The sequence below is a fragment of the Podarcis gaigeae genome (assembly GCF_964106915.1).
Source record: "Podarcis gaigeae genome assembly, chromosome: 11".
NCBI classification, from domain to species: domain Eukaryota; kingdom Metazoa; phylum Chordata; class Lepidosauria; order Squamata; family Lacertidae; genus Podarcis; species Podarcis gaigeae.
This window is the reverse complement of record NC_139687.1, coordinates 48,586,488-48,608,379: the sequence shown is the minus strand read 5'-3', so window position 1 is coordinate 48,608,379 and position 21,892 is coordinate 48,586,488. Positions and strand designations below refer to the sequence as shown.

Below are 21,892 nucleotides of genomic sequence, written 5' to 3'. Positions count from 1 at the left end.
CGGCGGTTCGAATCCCTGCGGCGGGGTGCGCTCCCGCTGCTCGGTCCCAGCGCCTGCCAACCTAGCAGTTCGAAAGCACCTCCGGGTGCAAGTAGATAAATAGGGACCGCTTACCAGCGGGAAGGTAAACGGCGTTTCCGTGTGCGGCTCTGGCTCGCCAGAGCAGCGATGTCACGCTGGCCACGTGACCCGGAAGTGTCTCCGGACAGTGCTGGCCCCTGGCCTCTTAAGTGAGATGGGCGCACAACCCCAGAGTCTGTCAAGACTGGCCCGTACGGGCAGGGGTACCTTTACCTTTTTAATATGTCATCTAGTCTACCCTCTCAGCTTGATACAGGAAACCCAGAGCTATATAATCCAAAACAAATAACTGTTTCCCACCACCTTGGCCCACACCAATAGCTAGTGTTTTGTGGTGACTCCACATTCTCAGTCCTAGGTATTGTGTGTGTGGCCTGTCTCTTTAAGATTAATGCCTGGTCTGCAATTGAAACTCCCCTCCCTGCTTTGGGTGCGGTTCCCTCTACAACTGAGTGGGAGCTAGTTGGAACCTTAGTCTTGCCCACTGGCTGCTATGCTGAGTTCTCGATCTGTTTTTCACAAATAGATACTACTACTGAAGCTTTCCTGCTTAGTATTATAACAGACCCACTGGAAGGCTTGGGAGTACCCTTCCCAAACCCAAGGGATGTAACACGGTGTCAGAAGTGGGCCTACAGTTTCAGTAAGCCAGAAGTATTTCTAACAGAAAGCCTGCAGCCAGTGGCGTAGCGTGGGTTGTCAGCACCCGGGGCAAGGCAAGTAATTTGTGCCCCCTAACCCGTGGATTTGCGCCCCTAACCCTAACCCCCAAATGTTGCGCCCAGTGTGGCCGGCCCCCCCTGCACCCCCCACACTACGCCACTGCCTGTAGCTGCTGCTGGAAACTGCAAGATGAACACCTTCAAGCCTACTTCTGAGCTACACTAGTGTAGAGGTTTTCTACCCTTTATCAGGCATTTTCTAAGATTTTTTTTTCCTATTTCTACAAACCTTAGAATTCTCCCAAGGCTCCTTTTCAGAAAAGCACCTGGGGTTTCTTTTTTCTTTTACTAAACAAAGGATGGTGTACTTCATGGAGGGAGCTGTAATCAGTAGCATTAGTTTTTTATGAACTTGGTTCCCATCAGAGAGGGAAAGTTTTGCATGTGTGGAGACACGTTATAGCTTACTGACAACTTTTTAAAAGCACAGGCTGTCTCCATTCAAAAATGAGAACTACAGTGGTACCTCGGGTTACAGACGCTTCAGGTTATAGACTCCGCTAACACAGAAATAGTACCTCAGGTTAAGAACTTTGCTTCAGGATGAGAACAGAAATCGCACGGCGGTGGTGCGGTGGCAGCGGGAGGGCCCATTAGCTAAAGTGGTGTTTCAGGTTAAGAACAGTTTTAGGTTAAGAACAGACCTTCAGAACGAATTAAGTTCTTAACCCGAGGTATGACTGTACTTTACTCAGACAGCCTTTGTCCCCCGGTTGGAAGAAGGGGAGAAAGAACTTTGTACTTGTTCCTTGGCAATTCAGCTAAAGTAACAAAATGTCTGAATTGGACAAGAGGGCCTTGGGGTCTCTTCCAATTAATTACACTGAAGCTGAGTCCAAATCACAGCTGACTCCACCAGTGGTGTTTGAAGCTGAGTACATATGACATAAGCCACAATCTATAGGTATGCTCTAGCTTCTTCAGAAATTCTGTTGGATGCTTTCCCCCTCAAACAAGCTTCCTTCTGATTTGAAAAAGGAAGTCACAGTCAAGCTGAGATGTATACATTTCAGGCAGCTGTTGCACATGCCACACACACAACACTTTCAGGGACTTGGCATTTGATGGTCGGGGGAACAAATCAAGTGATGGGCATTGGGCGAAGAGATCCTTGCCTATTGGTCTACACAGCAATGTGAGAATAAGGGAGATGATCTCGCTTTGTTTCAAACCACTAATGTGAACATAGACACAGAACCACCTGTGAGACTGAGAGCCAAGCCAATTCTCCCAATTTCTGCTGCTCTTGGCCTACTGAAATTTACTCTCTTACACCCCATTAATCTCAGAACTGGGGCACTGGAATCTTGTGACTTAATTTCCCTAAGGCAAAAGAACCCATGGAAGTTGCAGCTAGTGTGCTTTATTTTCAAAGCGACTTCTTGCTGACAGAGTCATCAGCAATGCCAAGAGGACAGGTCATGCTGTCATAGTAACTCGTAAATAAATGCTTAATAATGAGCATAATTGACTGAGAAATGCAGGAGGTAAATAAACAGGCTTTTTTTTAATAGAGTATGCAATAGTGTTTAACTTTTAATATTGTTTTAATAATTAAAAAAACCTGAGTGCTTTAAACTCACATTAAACGCCATCTAGCATAATTTTGTTCTATTTACTTCCCCAAAACCCTTTGTTAGGGAAGATGGCTATGTGTCTCACTTTACACAGGACTGTTCTCTATTTGGAAATAGTTTAAACTGTCCAATGCCCAATTTAACAATAAATAACCCTAGCAAGGAAAATCAGGGGCCTTCACAGTAACCCAACAACAGCATTTGGACAGGAAACTGAACTGGTGCACAGCCCAACTTGTCACGGTCTTCCCCTCACTGTAGTGAAATGTATTCTATTTCTACATTAGCAATCAATTTCTAAATTTGTATCTATACATAAAAATTGACATATTCAAGTTTCATGCAAATTGGAGTCCTATTTGGTCCTATTTTCTTCTTAAAGAATTTTATTTTGGAGGGGGGACAACGCATAAGTGCCCACTGTATGTGAAGGGGTGAGGTTTAGTGACCCCATAGCTGGCCAGCCAAAACCATCACAGGGTCTCAGGACTCTGTGCTGCCCAGCCTCTATGTGACATCAGAAGAACATCAGAACAGCCTGCTGGATCAGGCCATGGGTTCATCCAGTCCAACATTTTGTTCTCACAGTTCCCGACCAGATGCTTGTGTTAAGTTGTGGGTGAATATATCTGACAACACAGCAATTCTTCAAACAGCTCTTGTTTATTCACAGGCCAGGACAGAACTGAACTGAAGGGTTCAGTCAGCCTGCTTATATAGAGCTCCAGTACAACGTAACTGTAACAATTTTCTAAAACTATCCAATCACTAAACGTCACTTTTGATCCCTTATTTGCATAACTATCTACAGTATCCCCCTGCTGGCCCAGGGTGAGAACTTCAGTACATAACACTTGTGAGAAACCTGCAAGTGGGATGTGAGTGCAAAGGCACTCTGCGCACCCGTGGCTCCCAGAAACTGGTATTCAGATGCACACTGCCTCTGACCGTAGTGGTAGGACATAGCCATGGTAGCAGTTGATAGCCTTGCCTTCCATGAATCTGTCTAACTCTCTTTTCAAGCCATCCAAGATGGCGGCCTTCACTGCCTCCTGGGAGACTTTAACACTGCACAGTATGGGAAAGTACTTCTTTTTGTCTGTCTGATTCTTCCAACATTCAGTTTGGATCAATGTCCACATAACTCTACCAGCCTTCCTCAACCTGTGGGTCCCCAGTTGTTGTTGAACTACAACTCCCATCACCCCTAACTAGCAAGGCCAGAGCTCAAGGATGATGGGAGTTGCAGTCCAACAACATCTGGGGATCCACAGGGAGAAAAACTTCTATTGCCTCTTTTTATGTATCCTCTTCCTCAAATCAAATCAATTTTTTATTGTGGTCATAGACCAGCATAAGGGGGAGGGAAAACTATGTTGAACTATATGTTGAATTCCTTCCACTGTTACCTTACGCCGCCATTAGGTTACTGAGTCTTACTCCCAATCAGGTAGGCGCAGGACCGAAACTTAAATATCCTGAACAACTACCACCAGCTGCTAAGAACTTCTGTGTTCCTGGCAAAATATTTTTAAAAATTTTTGGTCCATGATTGTCAAATTGTTTAGCCTGGAGCAGAGCCTCTGAAGCTCTTGGAAATACTACGTAGGAGGTATCCTGATGACTACAGCCTTTGGCTTCAGGGCTGGGATCATTTGCCAAATGCTAAATGTTAAACCTGGGGTTTTTTTTAAGTCTGCTGAAAGCTTCTAACACTCCAGACGACCACCTCTTCCCCACATGACCACCCATTTGCCATATTTTGCAGCAGGGGTCACCGGGAGTTATTCAGAATCCAAATCATTTTAACATATTGCCCAATGAGTCAGTGCTCCAAGATCAATTGTCTATAATGGTTTCCAACTGCCACATGGTTTTCCATACAGCGTAGAGCTGAACTGAGACTGTGTGGCCAAGGGCCAAATCTGAAAACACAAATTGCACATATCTCAGGGCTTATACAATGCAGTGAGCTGCGCATGTGGTAGCTATTGTATATCAGCATTGCAATTAAGCAGCCATCTGGTGATGAAGGGGAACTGTTCATATTCCTTTAATAATGAAGTTGATTTTTAAAAATAAAAATAAGGGCTCATTAGTTTTATCTGCAAGGTGGCTGCCTTCAGGCCTGCTGCGAGCGCTCTTCCAAATTGGAGGGGGGAATCATAGTTTTATGGCAGTGATTTCTACAGATTCCCGCCCTCCCCCAGCCTTTCCCCCTGGTTTCTCACATTTAATAAATTAAGCTAAGTTAGTGTACTAAAGGGCTGGGGAACCTCAGTGCATTCAGAACCTGAATTCAAGCCTCCGTGTGTCTCTGTTTGGCCCCTGGGACTGGTCTCTGCCTGGTCACACCCCTCCCCAGCCCTGTAGAGCTCCCCTCTTGAGTGCTTTTGACTGCCTTTGTCATTGAGCTCTGATAATGCTTTTTGCTTGCCCAGAGGGAGAACAGAAAGGGGAATGCGATACCCTGCTCCAACATTTCTGATGAAAATAGGGACATCCTATTCCATAACAAAGGGATGCTGGTGGCGCTGTGGGTTAAACCACAGAGCTAGGACTTGCCGATCAGAAGGTCGGCGGTTCGAATCCCCGCGACGGGGTGAGCTCCTGTTGCTCATTCCCTGCTCCTGCCAACCTAGCAGTTTGAAAGCACATCAAAGTGCAAGTAGATAAATAGGTACTGCTCTGGTGGGAAGGTAAATGGCATTTCCGTGTGCTGCTCTGGTTCTCCAGAAGCGGCTTAGTCATGCTGGCCACATGACCCGGAAGCTGTACGCCGGCTCCCTCGGCCAATAAAGCGAGATGAGCGCCGCAACCCCAGAGTTGGTCACGACTGGACCTAATGGTCAGGGGTCCCTTTACCTTTACCTTTATTCCATATCAACAATAGAAATAATTTTATTATTTAAATGCTGCCCATCTGACTGGGTTTTCCCAGCCACTCTGGGCAGCTTGCAACATATATAAAAACATATAAAAACATTCAGATGTCTTTCAAAGGTTGTATAGTTACTTATATCCTTAGCTCGGAGGTCACATAACTCCATACCCTCCAACATTTCTCCGGTGAACATAGGGACGTCCTAAGGAAATAGGGACATTCCAGGATCAAAACAGAAACTGGGATGGCTTCTGTAAATCTGGGACTGTCCCTGGAAAATAGGGACACTGCGCTGTGTGTAGGAACTAGCCTACTATAGAAAGGTAAGAGCGCAGCACTGCGTCAGCTGCCTTTTGTTAAGGGTCGTTTGTGTAGTTTGTTAAGGCTGCTGGGTGTTGTTAGGAAACCCTTAATAAACTATACTTCATATCCCAGGATTCTTTGGTGGAAGCCATGACTCTTAAAGTGCTTTAAGAGTGCTTTAAAATTTATAATGCTGAAGTGACCAGATGTATCGGCAGGCTTATGAGAACTCCCAAAATGTGCAACGGTATGTATAAACAAACAAATAAACAAATGGAGGAAGACAAAGGGGTCAGAGATTACTGACTGGCTATTGGGTTTGGGACACGGGTGGCGCTGTGGGTTAAACCATAGAGCCTAGGACTTGCTGATCAGAAGGTTGGTGGTTTGAATATCCGTGACGGGGTGAACTCGCGTTGCTCGGTCCCTGCTCCTGCCAACCTAGCAGTTCGAAAGCACGTCAAAGTGCAAGTAGATAAATAGGTACCGCTCTGGTGGAAAGGTAAACGGCGTTTCCATACACTGCTCTGGTTCACCAGAAGCGGCTTAGTCATGCTGGCCACATGACCCGGAAGCTGTACGCCGACTCCCTCGGCCAATAAAGCGAGATGAGCGCCGCAACCCCAGAGTCGGCTACAACTGAACCTAATGGTTAGGGGTCCCTTTACCTTTACCTTTATTTGGTTGGGGGTGGGGTGTGGGAAGGACATGGCAAACCAGGGGAAGGAAGGGATGGAGAGGTCGGGATCCTGCCCGCACTGCAACATTTGGTGCCTTTTCTCCTTGTCCCATTGTAATCACAGCGTGCATGAATTTATCTCTGTGTAGCCTGACAAAATTGATGAGGCTTTTCATAGCTTGCAGTCCACTTCCTAAAACGCTTCCGTGGCTCCAAATCTGGGCTTTAAAACAAAGAAGCAAGCACACATACATACAAAATGGCAGCACTGCCATGTAGACACATCGCCGACAAAAGGCATTTGGGAAGGAAAACTCTTGAAGTGTTGAGCAGCCTACTGTGGCGAACACAACACTAGGCAACTTTATAAGAGAACAGGGCATAGCTGTATTCAAGGCAGCCTCAGAGAGTGTGCAACCATCTCCTCTGAAACATGAAACGTTATTCTGGAAACCAGTTTGGAAGAGAAAACCAGTGGGCAGAAGTGCCCCTGTCTTGGGATACAATGCCATGTGTGCAACATATGGAACAAAGCTGAATCACTGGACTTTAGTGCAGAGATAACAACAGATGGGAGAGAGCGGCCACTGGCTCATTTCCCTCCCCTTTTTGGAACACGATTCCGGAATGACTGTCTCTTCAGCTGCCACAGAAAAGAAGCCCTTTTTATAATGTAAAAGGTAAAGGTAAAGGGACCGCTGACCGTTAAGTCCAGTCACGGACGACTCTGGGGTTGCAGTGCTCATCTCGCTTTACTGGCCAAGAATGCTGGTGTTTGTCCACAGACAGCTTCTGGGTCATGTGGCCAGCATGACTAAGCTGCTTCTGGCAAACCAAAGCAGTGCACGGAAACGCCATTTACCTTCCCGCCAGAGCAGTACCTATTTATCTACTTGCACTTGACGTGCTTTCAAACTGCTAGGTTGGCATGAGCTGGGACTGAACAACAGGAGCTCACCCCATCGCGGGGATTCGAACCACTGACCTTCTGATTGGCAAGCCCTAGGCTCAGTAGTTTAGACCACAGTGCCACCTGCGTCCCAGTTTGTAATGTACTCATCTACAAAAGTCATCCCTGCAGCTCTATGGATAACTTCATTAGTTTCCCTCTTCCTTCATTTCTGCAGGAGTTTACATTTACTCTTGTGTAGGGGGGGCGCGTCCCATTGCTCTGGCTTCTGCTAGTGTGCAATACGTTAGTTGAATCTGGCCTAATATTTTTAGTATCATAGTAGCAGAAGCACATTCCATTTCATTCCTGCAGTCAGGTGCTGCTGCAAGGGAGTTTAAAATGGAAAACGGCGCCTGCTCAGATATTTACGATACACACATACACATGGTTTAGCAAACCACTTATCTTTTGCTCTGATATATCAGGAACATAGGCACAGCTTTAAAGCATGGAATGGCCAGCGAGCAAGGTAAGATTGGAAGAATATGTTGAAGGCAAAACACCACAAAGTTAAATATATATTTCATGCAGAGGGGACATTCAGCATGCTGTTCTTACAGTGGCTAACTACATGTCTATGGAAGGCCCAAAACCTAAGAACAACAGAACCTAAGAACAACAGAACTGATGATTCCCACAACTGGAATTCAGAAACATATAGCCTCCAGTAAAGTAATGTATCTTTTAGGGAAGCAAAATGGTTATTTAACTAGCTTCTGCATTCCCCTCCTCCTGTGTTATTATGCAAACCATTCTGCAGAGTTCTTTTATATAAGCCAGCATGGTGTGATATAATAATGATGATTATTACGATCACTTACAATCTGCCCTTCAGTATGAAAGTTCCAGGGTGCTGTACCATCAATCGTACAATTATTATAAAAAGCTTTAAAAAAAGATAAAAGCACAGAAACAACAGCTATAAACCTAACTAAATCCAGCAGAGTAATACCATGAAACCAAAATAAGTCCTAAAACCTGCAGAGAAATCTGAGGACATTGACAAGCTGGAATGTGTGCAGAGGAGGGCAACCAAAATGATCAAGGGTCTGGAAACCAAGCCTTATGAGGAACGGTTGAGGGAGGTGGCTATGTTTAGCCTGGAAAAGAAGACACCAAGAGGAGATAAGATAGCTATCTTCAAATATGTCAAGGGTTGTCTCATGGAAGATGGAGCAAGCTTGTTTTCTCCTACTCCAGAGGCTAGGACCTGAACCAATGGATTCAGGAAAAACTTTCTGTCAGTAAGAGCTGTTAGACAATGGAACGGGCTCCCTCAGGAGGTTGTGGGTTCTCCTTCCTTGGAGGTTTTTAAGCAGAGGTTGGATGGCCCTTGTGGTGTAGTGGTTAAGAGCAGTGGACTCGTAATCTGGTGAATCGGGTTCGCGTCTCCGCTCCTCCACATGCAGCTGCTGGGTGACCTTGGGCTAGTCATACTTCTCTGAAGTCTCTCAGTCCCACTCACCTCACAGAGTGTTTGTTGTGGGGGAGGAAGGGAAAGGAGAATGTTAGCTGCTTTGAGACTCCTTAGGGTAGTGATAAAGCGGGATATCAAATCCATCTGTCATGGATGCTTGAGATTGCTGCATTGCAGGTGATTGGACTACAAAACCTTTGGGGGTCCCTTCCAACTCTATGCTTCTTTGAAAGCACTCTTATACCACTTTAAGAGTCATGGCTTCCCCCAAAGAATGCTGGGAACTGAAGTTTGTTAAGGGTTCTGACGTCACAAGTCCACAGTTCCCAGCACCTTGAACAAACTACAATTCCCAGCATTCTCCAGGGTGGTTAAAGTGGTATAAGAGTGGTTTGGATGTATGGTGTGGATGTGACAGGAGTTTGTGGCAAATCTTTCACTCACTGCAACAGGAGTAACAAACAGTGTCTGTCACATCTGGCTGTCTTAAGTGTGTGAGCTTTGCAAAAACAACACCCACACCCACACCACAGAACGCTGTCTTATACAGAGGCTTTTCTTTTTCATTTTTCTGACTTTCAAACAGTAAGGGAGAAATGGTGGGGAAAGATAATACTTGCAAGGAAGAATAATTAAAGTCGTTTCAATATTGTTCCAGCGAAAGCTGAAATTGTATAGGGAGCTCATATGCTTATTGTAACAATTTTCATGAAGATGACAGAGCTTCTGCGCAGCTAATCAAACTCGTAATCTTGCAAAGAAAACAGCAATGATGAAAATGCATCCCAAATGCCGGCACTCCTAATTTCCAACATGCTATCATCTTCTTAATTTCAAGGAACATCCTTCTTTCTTCTCACAATGTGATAATGAAGGTGGTGATGACTGAATGGAGTAGAAAATATTGCGAACTGTACACTCATTAATTTCCCAGAGACTTGTAATCAGGTTCCTTTTTAACAACTCGCACAACACCTTCTCCCACTGCCTAGAGTGGGGGAGAAAAACCTTTGGGTTCCTTAGCTTGTTGCAGACATGATTTGGATAGATTGAACATGTGCAGAGGGAACAGCATCATGGTAACAGACTCATACAATGTGTTTCTATGCCTGAAATGAACCATTACACATACCAAACATTCAAATAAGAGATCACCACATCCCACACATCCATGCTACCTGAAAAAGCCAGCATTGCATGCCCCATCCTAGTAGTGATGTATGGAGGTGAGAGCTGGACCATAAAGAAGGCTGATTGCCGAAGAATTGATGCTTTTGAATTATGGTGCTGGAGGAGACTCTTGAGAGTCCCATGGACTGCAAGAAGATCAAACCTATCCACTCTTAAGGAAATCAGCCCTGAGTGCTCACTAGAAGGACAGATCCTGCAGCTGAGGCTTCAATACTGGAGGCCACCTCATGAGAAGAGAAGACTCCTGGAAAAGACCCTGATGTTGGGAAAGATGAAGGGCACAAGGAGAAGGGGACGACAGAGGACAAGATGGTTGGACAGTGTTCTCGAAGCTACCATCATGAGTTTGACCAAACTGTGGGAGGCAGTGGAAGACAGGAGTGCCTGGCATGCTCTGGTCCATGGGGGTCACGAAGAGTCGGACATGACTAAATGACAACATGCCTAGCACCTTTTCCTAAAGAGTTTTTGGACTCCTGGCTTACTCCTGAACACATTCTCTTGGTTCATCTTTTATCCCTGGCTTGCTCCTTCCTCTGCCTTGGCCCTTTGTGTGCTTGACTGCCGACTTGTCCCCCCAGCTTCTGGTTCTCAGTCCCTGGCTCACTTCAGTGTGCGGCCAATTGCTCAACCCCGATGCTACTCTGAGCACAGAAGCTCCTGCAGAAGCACATTGGATGACCTCCCCAAACAATGTGCTTCAGCTATCAAAAATTTAAGAAATATGGGTGTTGATGTATTGATACTCTAGGGCAGGAGAGGGGAACCTATTTCAGCCTGAGGGCCAGGTTCCCTTCTGGGCAACCTTCCAGGGACCAGATGCCAAAGTGAATGGCATTCTGTCTGATAGTCACCCCCATGCCCCTTCTGATATGATACAATAACCTTATCATTGTACAATCATGTGATAATAAGGGATAGATTGTACAATTAATGGACATCTGCATGTGCTTACTTTCAGCGAGAGCTACAAATATATAGGCAAATATATTCTTTTGGAGTGACTAAGTTGTGTTTTCCATGAAGTTCCCATGACACTCCATTGTACATAACAGAACTTTCCCACCATTCGCTTGAAACGTAAATGTGTTTCAGTTTTCCGACATATTTAGCTTCGGCTAAGCATGTTTTCCCTTTCATGCTGATTGAGCAACTCTAAGACAGTGGAGATAGGGGCCCTGCAGGGACCCTGCTGCAGAAACAGTCAAAGGTCTTTGACCCCAGATCACTTCACCACTGGTTGTAGAGCTCTGGGACTTGACCCCATTCCTGTTGAGTGAAAAGGTTTCTGCAAACATTCCCGAGAATTTGCACTGGGATAAAGATATACAGTTACTGATTATCCTCCTTACAGATGATGACCATCTCTTTTCCTTCCAAGTGAGACTCGGCAGACCAGTTTGCCATTTTTAATGTTTATCTTGGCAAGAGAATTTTTTTAAAAAAGAAGGAAGTGTAACCCAACTACAGTGAGTGACAAAACTTCCATTTCCCCAGGCAATTAGGGTGAAACAGCTGTCCTTCACTAATTTTGTCCATGACTAATTCAGAAGGAATCTGACCCAAAGGAGCTGGGGAGTCTTAGCTAGGGGAGGGTGGAAATGATTTGAAAAAAGAATTGCGTGTCCTGTCTGCTGCAGATTTGGCCCAGTGCCAATTTCAGGACAACTTGGCTGATGAGGGGTTTTTATTAGATCACGTACAAGGAGGAAAATAACAAGAAAGTGTTTCATAAATCGGAGGCAGGATTTGCAGTGGGTCCTCTGAGCCCCCTACGCCTAGGATGGTAGGGTGTGTGGACTGTTGTCGTCATTTGTGAGAGGCTGTGAGGTATCTGCACTACAAATTTAAATCTGTTTCAAACCTGGTTTAAGATATGTGGTGGCGTAATAGCTAAGCATATGAGCCCAGCCCAGAGCTCATCTCCACAGACTTTGGTTCCTTCAAGGCCCGGGAGAGGAGCACCCCCTCAAAAATATGCACCTGGTCTCACGGCTCCTCTGGCACTCCCCCATGCTACACCCCTGAACTAAAGCACAACCTTTGCCTTTCCATTACAATTCCAAACCATCTTGCGGAGCAGTGTAACCATTTAAACTGCAGACATGGAACAGGAACCTCTATTAAAGAGGAGGATTGTGGCTTGATTGTTTTCCCCATTCTCTGACAGCCCTCCTTGCTTATATCTCACAATTACACCCGACAGCCTCAATCCAGCAGATGACATCATTGCTCTTGCTTGTGGGGGGAGGGGAAATGTCCTAGAGCTGCACTCCTTCTCTACTGTGCCACTTGAGTGTAATGATCGCTGGCAGGCAAGCAAGCCTCAATAAGAATTAATGACTCTCCGGCAATTTTATGCATGTTTATTTACAAAAAGACACATCCAGAGCCCGGCTTCTCACTTGCTCGCATTTACGTCTGTTGGTTTGTCTGAAGTTTTGCCTTTCCCACAGCAGGAAGGACACCAGACTCCTGCCTTTCCCCTCTTGCCCTTCCGCTGCCTTCTGATTTTATCCAAACACCTAGAATGGGGACTGAGAGGCTGACCTCCCCCCTACTCCCCACTGACTTGACACAGACCCAGATCTCTGCTTATCTGCTGGTTGCCTAGCAATGCTCCGGCTGCCTTCCAACTCCTCCTCTTCTTGAGAGCTAATAGAGTCTTCCCCAGGAAGGAGGGTCGAGCTGCCCTCTCTCAATTCTGTCAGCCAGTTTTCATCTGCAGTTCAATCTCTTAGTTCACTTAGTTCACTTAGTTCAACCTCTGAGTCTAACTCATCCCCTGTGCTCTGGGAGGCCACGTTCCTGACATTGAGGTGCTCAAGACCGAGGAAGGAAGCAGGGAGGTAAAGGTCATGTGATCCTACCTGGACCCTGAGATCATCTCAGACACCCCCACTCCATCAATGAGGTACACCCTGGAAAGCTATGTACTTTCAGAAATGTGTAAATGCATACATAGAGCATGAACCACTCAAGTGTGAACGCAGTGCCAGCATGCAGATCAAGAGCTATCTCCCGCCTTGACTGACCAGCAGACTGCTGAGCTATTAAGTAGGGATCATGGAGTCTGTGCACTCCAAGCCTTCCCTCTCACCAAGATACCAGGAGATTTGAATTTCAAGGTTGAGCAACCTACTGTATACTGAGTGAAGAGACAAGAGATGACTGTGCAGGGGCAGAGGGTGAGGATGGAGACAATTTTTAACATGCAAGTGATGCTTGTGAATTTTCTGCCTTTGAATTCGTTTGTGTAACAGACCTCCCTGATAGATAATCTGGGACATTTAAGAAGCCTGAGATTAACAAGTTTCATGGTTCGGTTTTGCACATCCCCATCATTAACAAAAACAAACAAACAAACAAACCACAAAGATACCGTATTTTTTTGCTCTATAAGACTCACTTTTCCCTCCTAAAAAGTAAGGGGAAATATGCATGCATCCTATGGAGCGAATGCAGGCTGCGCAGCTATCACAGAAGCCAGAACAGAAAGAGGTGATCCCTTTTACTGTTCTGGCTTCTGAGATTCAGATTTTTTTTTTCTTGTTTTCCTCCTCCAAAAACAAGGTGTGTCTTGTGGTCTGGTGCATCTTATAGAGCAAAAAATACGGTAACTTCTGCTGACTTCCAGCTCTATATTTGAACTCTTAATTCACTTCCCCATTAAAAAAGAAATTGCATAATGGCTATAGACACATAATATGGAATGAACCAGAAAACCCAGAATTTTGACACTTTGCCTTACCTAAGCACTCGGCAAAGGGCATGTTGTTACTCTTCCTACATTGTGTAGGCCTAGTAGTAATTTGTGTAGACAACTCATTTTTGATGGAGGGTAGGTTTGAATCACACCAATAAGAACATATGAAGAATGCTTCTTGATGATAATAACTTCTTTTCTAATAGTTTGCGTAAAGTACTCGTTTTCACACACAAGGGTAACTGGAGCTTTGTGATTTTGCCTTCTTCAATGACAGAGTGCTGCATTTGAATAAATGCCCTCAAATACAGGAGCATAATATCCTAATGGCGCAGACAATATCTAGTGTGTTGAACTGACTCTTCTACTTTCCCCAGCCAAGTTTTTAAGGTTGTGGCAGAGTTTTGTGCTATGAATTCAAACATGGTAGGATGGGAGGGGGGCAGAAAACAGAATAGCCTCTAGCTCAGCCTTTCTCAACCTGTGGGTCCCCAGATGCTGTTGAACTACAACTCCCATCACCCCTAGCTAGCAAGGCCAGAGCTCAGGGATGATGGGAGTTGTAGTCCAACAACATCTGGGGACCCACAGGTTGAGAACCGCTGCCTAGCTTAAACCATACCACAAATATGCTGGAACAGAGCTCCAAACTCTCCAAAAACACACCACACCATGGATGGCGCCACAGATGACTGCAGGAATGCTTCTTCCATCCTTATTATGGGAAGCAATTGGGATGCCTCTTCGATCCTTCTGCTCTGTCTTCCTTTGATAGAGTGACAGAGGGTGGCCACATGTCCTACTTAAGGTCTGGTTTAACAGGGGTCACCAAACTTTTGGGACCCATGGGTCTACTTGGAATTATACTATTTAATTACTCTTGATTTGTTGTACTTATCTCACGGAATCTCAGAGAGTTGGAAGGGACCCTGGGGATCATCAAGTCCAGCCCCCTGCAATGCAGGAATATGCAACTGTCCCTTACGGGGATCAAGCCTGCAACCTTGACGTTGTCAGCATCATGTTCTAGCCAACTGAGGTATCTCAGCTTTTTCTCCAAGGAGCTCAAGGTGGCATTTACGGCTCCCTTCAGGGACAATTTCTGGTGCAGAAGGGAAAGGCTGGTGCACACACTCCACATTCACACAGCCATTGTAGTCTCAGTCTGGCTCACTCTATGGAGACCCTATCTAAAAAGAGAGAGATTGCTGTGTGGAGCACACATTTAACCCAATTCAATATTTCTTAATCGGTAGGCATATTTGTACCACTTGGGCATTTAGCTTTCAAGTAACTGACTCAATTTCTCATGAGCAGGGGAGAAAGCAAACCACAGCCTAGCATATTCTAATGAAGTCACACAGGAGTTTTGGTTTTTTTAAAAAAATTATAATAATTTAGGTGACTTTTTGTGAATCTCATTTCCTATGCTTTAGCAATTCCGAAAATGTCCATTCAAAGCAGGCCCCAGTAACCACGAAAACTAGATAATTATCTCAGGAAATGCAAGATGAACTTTTCAGAATGTGAGCAAAAGGACATCAAAAGTCAATGGTTCATGAGCTGCCGAGCCCATTCTGCACAGAAAAACCTAGTGTTCCAGACATTGCCTTATGCATGCTTGTTGTTGCTTATCTCCAGTTATTTTAGAAAAAGAAAGAATATCCTCTCATGCATGATCACCTCCTGTTTTTTCCTTTAGCTTGCATACAGACCTACCCCTTTCTTAAATCATTTCCAGGGAGAGGATTTGGGGCACATCAGGCATGCTAATTCAGTATGCTTGGAATTCCCTAAATTTTAATTCAGAATGTCTGGAACCCCACAGCGGGTGATTATGATTCTGTTGATATTTATCCAGAGCACAAACGGCATAGCCCACAATAGTGTCATGCAGGGTTGGGGAAACTTTTTGGGACTGCTGACAGCCATTACTACAGTAGACGGCATTGTTGGGTGGGGCCAGAACCACATACAATCACACAACACCCCCTTGACATATGCACAGACACACAATCCCGGACACACGGGATTTCAGTAACTCCATGTGTGTGTCACAAAGTGCCGTAGAGTTTATCAAGCAACGACAGCTCTGAAATACACTTTACTTGTTCAGATTGTCCACAGGTGGGGAGGGAGGACTCAGTAACCTTGCAAAAAAAAAGAACCCCAACAGAAAACAGAAGTTCAATATGCACCTCAGCTGCAAGTGACTATCCAAAATCCTCAGACTTCAAAATGTGATGGCATCCTGAAAATGGCATATATGCAACTGCAAGATGCATCAGAGCTTCTTACATATTTTCAAAGAACACATTTGATCCTCTTACAAAGGTAAGAGCTGCCGTTATTTATTTTTCATTTATTGGGTAAAGGTAAAGGGATCCCTGACCATTAGGTCCAGTCGTGACCGACTCTGGGGTTGCGGCGTTCATCTCGCTTTATTGGCCGTGGGAGCCGGCGTACAGCTTCCGGGTCATGTGGCCAGCAGGACTAAGCTGCTTCTGGCGAACCAGAGCAACACACGGTAACGCCGTTTATCTTCCCTCCAGAGCAGTATCTATTTATCTACTTGCACTTTGACGTGCTTTCGAACTGCTAGGTTGGCAGGAGCAGGGACCGAGCAACGGGAGCTCACCCCGTTGTGGGGATTCGAACTGCCAACCTTCTGATCGTCAAGTCCTAGGCTCTGTGGTTTAACCCACAGTGCCACCCATGTCCCACCTTTTTCATTTATATCCCACCTTTATTCCAAGGCACTCAAGATGGTGTACTTGGTTTTCCTTCTTCCCATTTGATCCTCACAACAACCTTGTGAGGTAGGTCAGGCTGAGAAACACTGGCTGGCCTTAAGTCACCTATGCTTTGCAGGGCATCAAAGCCCTTCCCCTCCTGCTGTTCCCCACCAATGAGCTCATGGGCAGGAGGGGACCCTGAGGGCCAATCTAACTGTGGTCCTGTTTGGCCTACAATCCAGGAGTACTGCATGCTTTGAAGTGCAGGAGCTTATTGTGACAGCTCCCGTAGCCAAGCCCTATACATGCACACCAAAGAGCAGCAGTAAGTAGCTTAATATCCAGTTTATTAGGATCCACATGGCTGCAACCCTGTGCATAGTTTCCTGGGAGTAAACTCCATTCAACTCAACAGCCCTTAGTTCTGACACAATAGGAACAACTTTTAGAAAATACTGAGCTTTAAGGAAAGATTTTCAGCCAGTTAAAAAGCAACCTTTCACTTTGAATTAGAAATGTGAACAGCATTGCAATGAAGTGTTTTCTTTTAAAGGGCTAGTGTGAAGTGGGGACTGCATCAAAGAAAAGGAAAGAAGTATCTAGCCTTGCATAATTTCCCCCCACATTCTCTGACTTTTCATATGCTAATCTGTTACAAGCAAGCACAAAAGCCTTACTATCATCTCACTCACTTCCCACGGACTTTTAATTACCCTGATGTTCCTAGTCTCTAGTCCATTTGCCCCACTATACCACAGAATATAGGACAAAACCATAAGAAGAAACCTGTTGTACTTGGTGCCTTTCTTTCAGGCACTCCTCATATCACTTCTGGTGCATTTTATATCTATATAAGGGATGGGACGACAACTTCCATAATTTCTGAACACTGGCCATTCTGGGCAGGGGCTGATGGGAACTGGAGTCCCTCCATCAGGAAGGCCACAGGGTCCCCAGTCCTGATCTACATTAACTAATCTAAAACCTCCTTAACTGTCAAAGTCGCATAAAACTGAACTCTGACTCCTCACAACTGTTGCCAAACTACCACCCCCAGGATTCTCTGAGGGAAACTATGACTGGTTTCAAAATAGTCCAGATTTTTAGAGTATTTTTGCCGAATGCTTCATGAAACAGCCATGGGAACAGATAAGATATTCGGGATTGGGTTATTGAATGAAAAGGCATTAAAATAAAAAGGTTTGAATGTGTACCATTCACTCCACAAGTCTGTTCCTTCTTCAAACAGGTGCTTCGTCGTTTCCGCAAAGCTTTCTGAAAGAGATTTGCCTTGTAGACTATATGGGCATAAGGGCCTTCTCCTGACTGATATTTCTTCACCGGTTCAATGAAGTAATCTCCATCAGGCAGCTGGAAGTATCCAGCCTGAGAAGGGAGAGAGAGAGAGAGAGAGAGAGAGAGAGAGAGAGAGAGAGAGAATACATAGAACCATTACATTACATTATTTATTATCCACCCTTCACCGTAAGCTCCCAACGATGCGAAAATACAATACTGTTTTTTGCGAGTCTCCCTTGTTTTTTCCACCTTTTGTTTCACGCAGAAAGGTGGGTGGGAATTTTGGCAACTAGACAGAGAAGAAAGCATCACCTGACCTTGTGGAGCAAACTTCATGTTGCTATCAAAGGGTTAAAAGGTAGCAGAAACGCTCTAATCACTGAGCAGCTGGAGGTCATTAGGCTTCCAGGAACATGAGTTTGTATAAATAGTCTCCCGTGTGTTTGTTCTTCCCTTTCTCCCCTTTTGGGCGTGTTTGCTGATATGTGTGGTTCGTCGCGGGGGGGGGGGTTGTTTTGTAAATAAACCTTATCTTTGAGTTCCAAACCGCATGCTCCAAGACTCTTCTTTGAAAAGATACTGCCTCTCCTGCCCTTCTTAAACTGCTGCGCGTAATGCTCTGCTGTAGTGGGACTTGTGACGATGGAAGCGCACTGGGCATTTACATTAAACTAATTAAAGTTTAATGGGACACTTCACTTGGGTTAAAACAAAAAAAGTTGCCTAGCAACTGTCAAGAGTTTCTGAGGGGTGTGGTGACACGGCCACCTCTGCCCCAAAACACATAGTGTCATCAGTTACAAAGGTGAGTAAGGAGGTGAGCCCCTGCTCAAGCCCCCACTTTTGGACAAAGAAGCTATTCTGTGAACAAAAAGGAACTTCCATCTTGGCTCTAGGTGGATTAGCAGGATTTCTGATGTTCACTCTTTTGGGCTGTATTCTCATATAAATATTGCACTTCATTGCAAATCTAAGTTGGAGTGTACCTGTGCGATAGTTTGCCCTTTTAGCAAGGATATAACACATATTATTTTCCATACCCTTTATGGCTGGGGTAGCCAGTGTAATGAACTATCACTCCAATCACCCTTAACCATTCACCATGCTAGCTGGGGCTGATAGCAGATGTAGACCAAAAGATCTGTGCCAACCCCAATACATTATGGTGTATTAGTGCTGAGCTGCCTTATTAATTACCCTTTTGCTGCCTGAATCATTCACCATTCAGTCAAAATTTTGCACACCACCTACAGGAAGACGTATGGTATTTGATGTGAAGGCAAAGTAAGAACAAAATGTGGATAATTTTTTTTTTACAAAATCACCAGCTTTTTGACGTGTGAAGCAATTCTAACATATCACTGACAGATGTCAATATGGACCAAATACACTGCACCAACAGCAGTTAAAACACCATGTGTGAATTGTTTCTTATGTCATTTATGTTAAATCATAACTAGCTTTACCTCCCTGCCCCTAGATTTTATCTGACGAATTTCACATTTTTTTACCCATATTTGCATGACTCTAAGACGCAGGTGGCGCTGTGGGTTAAAGCCTCAGCGCCTAGGACTTGCCAATCGAAAGGTCGGCGGTTCGAATCCCTGCGGCGGGGTGCGCTCCCGCTGCTCGGTCCCAGCGCCTGCCAACCTAGCAGTTCGAAAGCACCTCCGGGTGCAAGTAGATAAATAGGGACCGCTTACCAGCGGGAAGGTAAACGGCGTTTCCGTGTGCAGCTCTGGCTCGCCAGAGCAGCGATGTCACGCTGGCCACGTGACCCGGAAGTGTCTCCGGACAGCGCTGGCCCCTGGCCTCTTAAGTGAGATGGGCGCACAACCCCAGAGTCTGTCAAGACTGGCCCGTACGGGCAGGGGTACCTTTACCTTTACCTTTAAGATCTAAAAAACCAACAATTGCACTTCTTCCAATCTTATCAACCATTCCTAGGCTAGGATGAGTCACAGCAGTCGGCAAGACTCTCCTGTTTCAGGCCCATGTTGGACAGTTTTCTATAAAAACATCAGGGAAATCACTTTTCCACTAGTCTGTTGACATGCTACAGTCCCCCTCCCAACCCAACCCAACCCCAACCCTTGAATAAAGACATTAAGACGCAAAAGGGCAATTCAATTCTTCCTAAGCACATTAAAGTAATAAAAATGCATGACACAGCTTTCAAAATGCCAGCTGCTATTGTTGCCCTGATTGTCTAGAGTTCAGCTGGAGTTCTTTTCAGGGGGAGCTGGGCTAGGCTAGGCTTGGGGGCAGTTCCACTCTCCCAGCATGCAGAACATCTCGCATTTTCATCCTGACAAAAGTCGCCCAGCTGCAGGGAGAAAATGTGCATCTAGCAAATCACACCTCTTTATGATCTGGTAAAGCAGTGTGGGAAACTGTGTCGCAGAGCACATTAAAATGTCAATTTACAAAGAATGACAATGATTTTAATGGAGATATTCTGGGACGCGGGTGGCGCTGTGGGTTAAACCACAGAACCTAGGACTTGCTGATCAGAAGGTCGGCGGTTCGAATCCCCGCAACGGGGTGAGCTCCCGTTGCTCAGTCCCTGCTCCTGCCAACCTAGCAGTTCAAAAGCACATCAAAGTACAAGTAGATAAATAGGTACAGCTCCGGTGGGAAGGTAAACGACATTTCCGTGCACTGCTCTGGTTCGCCAGAAGCGGCTTAGTCATGCTGGCCACATGACCTGGAAGCTGTACGCCGGCTCCCTTGGCCAATAAAGCGAGATGAGCGCCGCAACCCCAGAGTCGGACCTAATGGTCAGGGGTCCCTTTACCTTTATTCTATATCTCACCATGGTGGGGAAGACTGTGACCAGCTGTGTGTGTGTCACTTAGAGGCTAGAAGTGTGTGTTGGGCACAATGCCTGGACATGATGCTGTTGCATGGGGCATCCGGGCATTGCCTGGCAGCTTGGCTCCTGTGGCTGGTGGCGGCTCCTCCTCCTCTTCCTACCACTACCACAGGCCAAGGGCTGCTTCCCCTCCACGGCAGGAGGAAGAGGAGGAGCTACCACATTCCCAGCTTGTGCAACCGCAGTGAGCCACTGTGGCCACACTTCTGGAAGCACATTTCTGACACCAGCTTCCTGAAGTACACTGGCACTGGCAGCTTAGCAGGTCTGCCGGCAGCTTGGCAGGCCTGGAGCCAGTGAACTGGCAGGCATTGTAGCAGTGGCAACACAAGCTGCCCATCAATTTTAGGGGGGCTGAAGTCACCTCAATCCCTATGAGTTGCGGCCCCTGTGTGTGCGTGTATCTGTGCTTCTTTGTCACTAAAGACTTAACTATGAAACATGTGTCTTCCTTGGCTGGGGCAGGGTACCCATCCTTATCCCTTGTGGCTGGTTTCCCCCACTTAAATGCTCCACCAGGTTATTACTGTCTTTCCCATTGTTCTCTGAAACCAGAAGCAAATCCATCTGGAGGGTAATGCAGGGGTTGGTTTGCAGAGGAGAATCAGCAGGCACAGAAAAGGTGAATTGCACTCAAAGATACTGCACCCTGTATTTGAACTATTCCTGCACACATGGGATTGTAAACATCTGTTTGCTAAGTTGTTCTGCCCTGTGTTAAGCAGGAAAAAACCACTTACCGTATATCCAGTGTTAGCAGCTACCTATCCTTTCCCTTTTTGTGTGCCAATTCCCTACCCCCACCTCCCTGTCTCACCAAAGTTGTTTGTACAATTTGTGCAGACACGTTCCCACTTCACCGAGGCATCTGTTGACTCTGTGTACGGTTCTTATGATGTATTCATTAGCTACTGTACTGTCCTCCAGGATCTCTACAGCCTGAAATGTGAGAGTTGGCATGGAACGGATGAGCGTTTTAATTATTTGCCTACTCAAGCATTTACTTACCCTGCTACTTCAGGGCAGACTGTACTGCAGACATTTCCTTGACTTTACGAAACAACCATCACGTTGCATTTTTACAGGTTGTTATGACTCTGTACAACTTGTCCTCTTATTAAAAATTAAGAACCTCAGAACATAATAAAACTAAAAAAGGAAGAAGTTGCAGGTTTGATTGACATGGCAAGCTTGGCATAATCCAAAACAGCAAGGGAAAAGGAGAAACGAAAACAACCACTGATTAATTTTTCAAGCTTTTTTTTTGAAGTGAAAGAAGTATGAAAGTTACATCATCCAACATGGAGTTAATTCCCATATTTTCAGCTCAAAAGCAGCTGGAACTTCTGGGAGGCTACTGGGAAAGTGGACTCACCATCAATGTCTGGTCCAGCATTTCCCTTTTGCTGCTGCCAGTCTCCTCTTGAGGAGAGGTGGGGGAGCTGATAGTTAATCATCTAGGCTGGTAAGA

General features: G+C 45.5%; 1 protein-coding gene across 1 annotated transcript in view; it reads right to left on the bottom strand.

Moving 5' to 3' along the window:
- ADAMTS12 (ADAM metallopeptidase with thrombospondin type 1 motif 12) overlaps positions 1-21,892 on the bottom strand; it is a 131,781-nt gene that overhangs the window by 72,631 nt on the left and 37,258 nt on the right. The window contains exon 3 of the mRNA XM_083702560.1: positions 17,462-17,633. Within this exon, the coding sequence (XP_083558686.1) occupies positions 17,462-17,633 (172 nt within the window). The remainder of the gene's footprint in view (positions 1-17,461; positions 17,634-21,892) is intronic.